This window comes from Camponotus floridanus, unplaced genomic scaffold (genome assembly GCF_003227725.1).
Source record: "Camponotus floridanus strain SB8 unplaced genomic scaffold, Cflo_v7.5 scaffold10, whole genome shotgun sequence".
Taxonomy (NCBI): domain Eukaryota; kingdom Metazoa; phylum Arthropoda; class Insecta; order Hymenoptera; family Formicidae; genus Camponotus; species Camponotus floridanus.
The window spans coordinates 3,337,288-3,346,297 of record NW_020229215.1 but is presented as its reverse complement, the minus strand read 5'-3'; the positions used below and the strand labels follow the sequence as shown (position 1 = coordinate 3,346,297).

The window sequence follows — 9,010 nt, the reverse complement described above, 5'->3', positions numbered from 1 at the left end:
ATGACCTTCAGGTCGAAGTAAGATATGAAAACTTGGCGTGATCTTGCGAAATTTGCAGATATAACACAAAATGGTACAATATACCAATAGCGACACAAAAGGATTAACTTGCGCTTCGATTCTGATAAAACATGTATAGTTGTCGTGAACAAACATTCAGGAAATCTTCAACAATAAAAACCTAAATATTCTCTTGATGAAAGAAAAAGCATTATTCTCCAAAGCAATCAGCATTAAACGACTGTACTATTTCACTCATATATATAATGTGACTTTTTCTACATATGAGTAAAATTTTCATGTCTCTTTTATTTTAGTCAGATATACTACGACAATAATTTCAATCCATATAGTCCTTTGGATTATGTCTCTTGTAAAATTTACAAACTTTTTATATAATTTACAAACATAATTTTGCAATTTGAAGAATTAGTCTTGGTTAGTTTATATCGATCTTGTAGCACAAAAATGTTATTGACACGCGTTTTGCGTAATATACGGCAATTACAATTTAAGCGGAATTCTTGATACAGACTACCCAAGTCTGCGACAATTCAAGTTAAACAGTAATTAATTCTTGATGAGATATTTGCAATCTATGCGTCATTCTTGCAGTAGCAGCGATAGATAGAAGACAGCATGAATAATATCGACCAATTTGACCAATTCTTTAAAAATTCGCATTACGACGTTTTTCGCCTGATACTAACAAGGAAAGGGTCGGAAGTGTCCCCCTCCGATTTTAATGAGCTTTGAATATGTTGTAGTCTAGATCAAAATAGGAGACACGTATTTTTTTATAAGTGCTGAGTCGGCCGTTAAGCGGGTGAAACACCTTCTTGAAAAAAATCGATTTTTTCATTTCTCAGCGGATACCGTCGAAGCGATAAGAGATATAAACAAAAGTTTCAAATAAAAGTTTTATGGTCTTTAATGTACTTCAAAATCATGTAATCAGATTTGTCGAAAATGTCATATTTTTCGAAATCCCCCCCCCTCCCTTTTAATGTTTGAAAATTTTTAAATTTGTCTCATAACAAAACTTATAGCTCATTTAACGACAAATTCAATCATATATAATAAAGTTGTATTCCGAAGTCACATTTTTCAGAAATAAATTAAAAATATCCCTATACACTACTATACGCCCGCTTTATCCGCCTTATGACGCTCGTTATTCACAGCGACAGTCATTTTTCTTCGCAAACTCACAGAGGCAACCATAAATTAGCAATAAATAATTTATGAGAATATATTTTTATAAATTATAGAAATTATATTTATAAATATAATTATAAATTATATAATAATTATAATTATAATATATGTCTATATTATGTGACAATAAATATACATATAATTTATATGGAAAAGTAATGTTTTTAATGCATGAAAAATAAAACTAGTCGGACAAGGAAAATTATTGATCAGATGCCGATGTTAATAGATTCAATTCTATGAATAAACAGATGTCGCATTCGCGAAATGAGTTGGTGCAATATATTATTTTATTAACAACTGCGTGCAGTGGAACACATATTACTATTAAAGCGTCTATCGAATATACGCGAGCGCGATAGTAAATATATTTATATATATAAGAAAATAATTAAAAGGATTATAACTTATAAAGCGAGCGAAAAAATGCGTCGCGATAAGAAAGTCAGCTGCCCGAAGTGCTGATACAGCCAGTATCACACGGCCAAGTCATCAAACAGAGGAAGAAATCACTCTCGAAATAGCGCTGAATTGCAATAAAATGCGAGGAAGTCTTCGGACTTCCTTCGCTTGCATTTTGATCACGCCACTTTAGAAATAACCAATGATTTTATTTGGTCATGCCACCGCGCGATCCTCCTCCGATAATCGTTCAGAACCGGAGGCGTTAAAAGCCACCGCCTAGAAGCGGCGGACAGTCACAAATCAGTTATCAAATAATTAACAAGTGCTCGAGTTAATTAACAAGACTAGCCGTTATCCTGAAAAAACAATTGTGCCCCACGCACACAACAATACAGTATGTATGTACTTTTTCGATTTTTAAAACTTTTATAGTTTTTTGCTTTTACTTACACTTCATTCAAAATTGCGGTTTATCTGTTTTGTTTTAATGTATTTAAATTATAATTAATATTTTATTACTTTATTTAAGTTATGTGATAAAACTGTTCTATTTTTCATGAAACTCGGAAAACGTAACAAATTATTAATACGCATTAAATAATAAAATATTTTTGTTGCTAATAAGTATTTTTTTGCTAATATTTATAAAACAAATATACATAATGTTAATAATTTTTTAATGTTTAATCCAAGAAATGTAGCAGTACTGCTATACACTGCACTGTATATGACTGGGGAATTCCCAGAAAGTCCTGTTACAACAGATGAAAATGAAACAAAAGACATGATGGAAAATATGCTTCGATCAATGTATGAAGAAGCGTTTGAAGTTTATGAAGAATCATCATTAGATTTTCAAAACGAATTTGATATACCTGAAGTAGAACCTGTAATTGATGAAGAAAGAGAAGAAGACACATATTTTGTAAAAGAAATTGAATGTGTTGCGGATTCTGTACCAATAGAATATAAAAGAAATGCAGTAGAGTTATGGAGAAGTGGAACAAAAAAGTCAAGAACTCTTGCATCTATAAGAAATAGATTTCGGAAAGTCACGTCATTACGTCAATTAAGAAGATGGGAGCAGCAAGTAAATCAAGGTGGCAACAGATTTGATAAACTGAAAGAAATTTCAACATATACGTTAAATAAATTCCATGAAGGTATTGAAAAGGGAATAATTATTCATGACATTGATATTGCTCGATGGGCTCTTCGCGCACAGAAGGAAGTAAATCTACTTGGGTTTACAGCATCATTATCATGGGTAAAAAGGTTTAAGCTTGCACATAATATCGTATCTAGAAAAATTACAAAATTTATAACAAAAAAAAATTTAGCGTCAGACAAAGATTTAGAAGCACGAAGCAAGTCATTTATCGAAAATGTTAAATCTTCTATTATACAATATGGAATTGAAAATGTATATAATTCGGACCAAAGTGGATTTCAATTAGAATTTCATTCCGGTCGTTCACTATCACCTATTGGTATTAAAAAAGTAGAGCGCATAGTACAATCCATATCAGCAACTACACATAGTTATACTATACAACCTATTGTTTCAGCTGATGGTAGATTATTATCGCCTCTGTTTATCGCCTCTGTTTTAAAAGAACCTACTGGAACATTTGGTCCAATAGTAAAAGAAACAATGTTTAAAGATAATAATATCTTTGTCATGGCATCAAAATCTGGAAAATTAACATCGCATCATTTTGAGATCTGGATAAAAGAAGTGTTTTTTCCAAATGTTGGACCAAAATCAGTGTTATTATTAGATTCTTGGACTGGTCATTGTCCTGATATAAACAAACCAGATTTTATAGACAATATTAATTTGTTAACTATACCAGCTGGAGCAACGGGAAAAATACAACCTTTAGATGTATTCGGTTTTCGTTTATGGAAAAATTTTGTTAGACATTTTTCAGATACCATCATGCTTTTAGATCTTGACGTCAAGCTTCATTCAAGAAACAATATTTTAAAATTACAATCATTAACACATAATCAATTTTCATCACCAAGGTTTAAAAATTTATTCAAATATGCATGGTATAAAAGTGGTTATTTAGAAAAGAAACCAGAAGAATTTGATACACCAGTAGATTTTTGTTTCAAAACTAATTTAAAACCAACATGTGATATTTGCGGTGAAATTGCTGTAATTTCTTGCGCATGGTGTAAAAAATCCCTTTGTATAAATCATTTCTTTCATGATCATCATCTTTGTAACCGATATCAACCATGAATATTTGTTATTCTTGTATGCAATAATTATGTACGGTATTTTATGTAATATTTCCATATACATATATATAATGACTTCGGAATACAACTTTATTATATATGATTGAATTTGTCGTTAAATGAGCTATAAGTTTTGTTATGAGACAAATTTAAAAATTTTCAAACATTAAAAGGGAGGGGGGGGGATTTCGAAAAATATGACATTTTCGACAAATCTGATTACATGATTTTGAAGTACATTAAAGACCATAAAACTTTTATTTGAAACTTTTGTTTATATCTCTTATCGCTTCGACGGTATCCGCTGAGAAATGAAAAAATCGATTTTTTTCAAGAAGGTGTTTCACCCCCTTAACGGCCGACTCAGCACTTATAAAAAAATACGTGTCTCCTATTTTGATCTAGACTACAACATATTCAAAGCTCATTAAAATCGGAGGGGGACACTTCCGACCCTTTCCTTGTAAGTATTAGCGGTCTATGGCCTTTCCATACGTTAAGAAGACGCTGGATGATATACCTCGCAATGATACTCGTACTCGGACCTTTTACATTTGAGGTAAATTAAAGACAAATGTTTTGTCACATTTTCAAGTTTTGTACACTTTTTAATTTTTGCTTATGTCTACTGTCTGTCAAAAATTATTGAATTTAAATATTACAGTAATAATTATGCTAATTAACGAAATTTATACCGGAATATATGTATAGATAGATTTATATATCAATTTTATATTCTATTTTAAATATACTTGACAACATAATTTATAATCGGACAATTCAGTTAACATTACATGTTATTATAATGTGTTATATATGATTATTATACATTTGCCTGATATAAATCACGTGAGAAATATAGATATTGGGATTAATGAGTATTTGGCATGATACTTTTGAACTAATCGATGCTAATTAAAATGATTTATGCAGTATATACGTTACCAAAAGTGGGTAAACAAAAGTCATAAATGCTAATAATAAAAGTACAGACGATTACATACATGATTTTTTATCATAAATTTTCCTTATATAGATAAAACTGCTTCTAATAAATATGCAAACATATTATCTTTCTTCAAAGTTGGATGAAGAGACTAAAATATATAATTCCCATGGGTTATATGGACGAAAATTCGGATACATTTATATAAGTGAGTTTAAGAATGCAGTGTATTATGTGCATAATAATAAGGTGCAGAAAAAACAATAAAAATTTAAATTGATTTTTAAAAAAATTTTAATAGATTTTTATATAAATTCAGTCTTCTAAATAATTTTAAACGGCTGAATTTATATGAAAATCTATTTAAATATTTATTATTGTTTTTCTGTACTTATACACATACATATATATATACATACATACATATATAATTTATAATAATTATTGAAACATATATAATTTATAATAATTATCGATATTTTTGAAAAAGCATTTCACTTTTTATAATAATGATATATTTATTCGATAATAATCATAAAAATTTGACGTTTTTATATAAATTAGCTTTGTTAATCGGTTACATCATCATGTACCAGTCTATAACAGTATTGATCAAGCTCATCAATACAAAATCCAAAGAGAAGGATACATCGTCAAATACGCAAAGAATCCAAACGGGACTATTTTATCTCGAAAATTATATGATCGATGTAGACACATATTATGTTCTAATTTTCATACATAGCTATATGTGAAATATTTCACATATATTATGTGCTCCTAACAGCTGCATTTGATGTCCTGTATGTAACATTGGTTGAATACTGTTGTGGATTATTCGAAAGCTTGAGGTAAATATATAATGAATCTTGTCGTATATATAATGAATCTTGTTCTATACCAAAGAAAATTTTGTTTAAATTTTGTTAATACATTTTTTAAATGCTTGGACAATATTAAATTTCAGATATAGATTAGAAAATGCATTTGATTTCGAAAACAATAATGGTGGTTTAATATTAGCTCAGATTACGTCTTATTCAAATATTGTATACTGTATTCGAAGACATACCGAAGCGATGCAGTGAGTATATTTAAATAGGTATATTTCTATCGTATAATAATAATCTCAAATAATATCTTCATGCATTAGATTTATTGCTATTATGGAATCGATGTACAACATACCTTTCTTTGTACATCTGGGGTTTCTTGTAATATGTTTAAGCATTGTAGGATTTCAGGTATATACGTTTGATGAAATTTCTATGACACGTTTTACATATAATTTCACATAATGCACAAAAATTATTTAATATTGGGTTGGGGAAAAAGTTTCTTCGTATTTTCCGGCAGATGGAATTAGAATCGCATAACCTTGATAATATTAATCGGATCTGTCAATACTTTGTGTGCGTTTGAAAGGTGACATATCATAAAGAAAAAGTAGCAAAAAAGTAGTGATATTTATCTATTCAGTTAAAAGTTATTGCATCTTGAAAATGAGTGAAGAGAAAGAAGAAATTCGATACATTTTAAAATTTTATTTTAAAAAAGGGAAGAATGCAACTCAGGCAGCTAAAAAAATTTGTGATGTTTATGGACATGATGCTGTATCAATACGTGTTGCACAAATCTGGTTCAAGCGTTTTCAATCTGGAAATTTTAACGTCAAAGATACACCTCGCTCTGGTCGACCGATCACTGAAAAAGTCGATGAAATTATGGAAATAATTGAACAAGACCGGCATATTAGCAGTCACGAAATCGGTAAGCAACTGAACATCGACCACAAAACAGTTTTAAACCATTTGCAGAAAGCTGGATACAAAAAAAAGCTCGATGTTTGGGTGCCACATGATTTAACAGTCAAAAATTTAATGGATCGATTTTCTATCTGCGAATCATTGTTAAAACGAAACGACATCGAACCATTTTTGAAACGGCTCATAATAGGCGATGAAAAATGGATCACATATGACAATAATGTACGAAAAAGATCGTGGACAAAGCGAAATGAAGTTCCGCAAACTGTGGCAAAGCCAAAATTGACGCCAAGAAAAGTGATGCTGAGTGTGTGGTGGAATTACAAAGGAATCGTTCACTACGAGCTGCTGCCATCCGGTCAAACAATTGATTCTAACCTTTACTGTCAACAACTGGAAAGATTACGCCAGGCAATTGAGAAAACGCGACCAGAATTGATCAATAGGAAAGGCGTCGTCTTTCATCACGACAACGCGAGACCTCATGTATCTATAGCGACTCGTCAAAAATTAAGAGAACTTGGCTGGGAAGTTTTGATGCACCCACCTTATAGTCCTGACCTTGCACCATCAGACTACCATTTATTTCGATCTCTACAGAACTCTCTTAATGGTACGAAGTTGGCTTCAAGAGAGGCCTGTGAAAATCACTTGTCACAGTTTTTCGCCCAGAAATCACACAAGTTCTACAGTGACGGGATTATGGTTTTACCTCAAAGATGGCAAAAGGTGGTCGAACAAAACGGCACATATTTAATTTCATAAACTTCATTTCAAATATGAATAAAATTTGTTTCATTTTTGCAATAAAATACGAAGAAACTTTTTCCCCAACCCAATATTAATTATAGAATATAATTAATTTAAAATTGAATATATGATATTATCATATATATATTATTCATATTATGCTACCATTTTTTAGATGATAACAAACACGGAAAATATAAATAATTTTATATCATGTTGTATTTATATGAGTGGATTATTAATCAATATATTTCTTAAAAATTGGCAAGGTCAAAAAATCATAGATTCCAGCGAGAAGATATTTGAATCCGTGTACGTTTTATACAACATCTAGTAATAGCATTTTATAATATTTTTTTTTTTTAAATTGTGCCTCAGACTGCAATAAAAGAATAATAGTACGATCGTGAAATAAATACATGGAATTATAAATAAATACACGAAATAAACCACGGAAATGTTGCGAAATTTGCAGATATAATACAAAATGGTACAATATGCCAATAGCGACACAAAAGCTTCTTATAATGATAATGCTGACAAGTAAAAAACCATTGAAACTCACTATTGGTAAACTCTTTGCATTGTTATACATAACTTTTAACGCGGTAAGTATAATTATTTCTTGCAAATACGTGCTTTATAAAAATAAAAAAAATTGTTTAAGGTAATACGCGCATCATCATCATATTTTATGCTATTGCGCTCTCTACAATAAACATTTTGAATACAATTCATATTTATATTAATACTTTAATAATTGAGGAGATGTTACAGTTTATGTAAATAATTTAATAAAATCCTGAAACAATTGTTATATAATTTTTCCAATAAAAAAGTTTTTTTAACAAGAAACTAATTTAACTTTTTGAAAATTGTTGTTACGTCCAGTGGATTCCACGATTCTTTTCTTTCTTTGAAATGTTACCGTGAAAGAAAAATCAAGGATCGATTTGCATTTGAAGCACAAAGCAATCCTTGTTCAAATAATGATAGCGCATAGAAAAACGGAACCTAAATCGCGTATATAATCATTTAAACCTAATATTGAGAGTGGCCAGTCGAGATAGCGCTAAGGAAAATCTAAACAAATTTTTGAATTATGAGACTCGGAAGAATATGAAATTCGAACCACTCGTATCCGTGGTTATAACTTGGTTTATTTTAGAGATTTTAAACAAAGAGCCTGTGGTCCTCGAGAAATTGACCAGAGATAAACATAAATTAATATTGCACGTGCGTTCGTTCGACAGGCCATTCTCAATCATCAAGCGATAAGATAATCAGCTCCTCGCTCTCACTCTCTACTGGATGAAGTTAAATCTTGCGCAAAAGGGCTTAATCAATTAAAACCTTAAGACCTCTCTTACTGAAAATCTAACTCCTTGGCCCTAAGAAGGGAGTAATAGAAATCATTTGATTCGATTTTCAAAGATTCCCACTATCCAGTAAGGAGGAGGAGCAACTACTTTAAAAAATGCAAGCGCAAGGCGCGAGCGCTCACTTGTTCTCTAGTTCATTAGTTCATTAGTTCTCTAGTTCATTAGTTCACTTGCTATTTAGTTCACTAAGCGTTCACTAAGAAGCACTAACTAGGACTATAAGCAGTACAGTTGACAGCTCCAGTCAAGATTCAGCCATTCAATTTTAAAATTATATAACCTCGGGGATC

General features: G+C 30.6%; 1 protein-coding gene across 1 annotated transcript; it reads left to right on the top strand.

Moving 5' to 3' along the window:
* LOC112638057 (putative odorant receptor 85d) lies at positions 1 to 8,056 on the top strand. Its single transcript, XM_025409072.1, has 8 exons — positions 1 to 17; positions 318 to 373; positions 5,568 to 5,673; positions 5,790 to 5,906; positions 5,976 to 6,066; positions 7,514 to 7,650; positions 7,814 to 7,946; positions 8,006 to 8,056. Exons 1-8 carry the CDS (start codon positions 1 to 3, stop codon positions 8,054 to 8,056), a joined length of 708 nt encoding a protein of 235 aa, XP_025264857.1.
* The last annotated feature ends 954 nt before the right edge of the window (positions 8,057 to 9,010 follow it).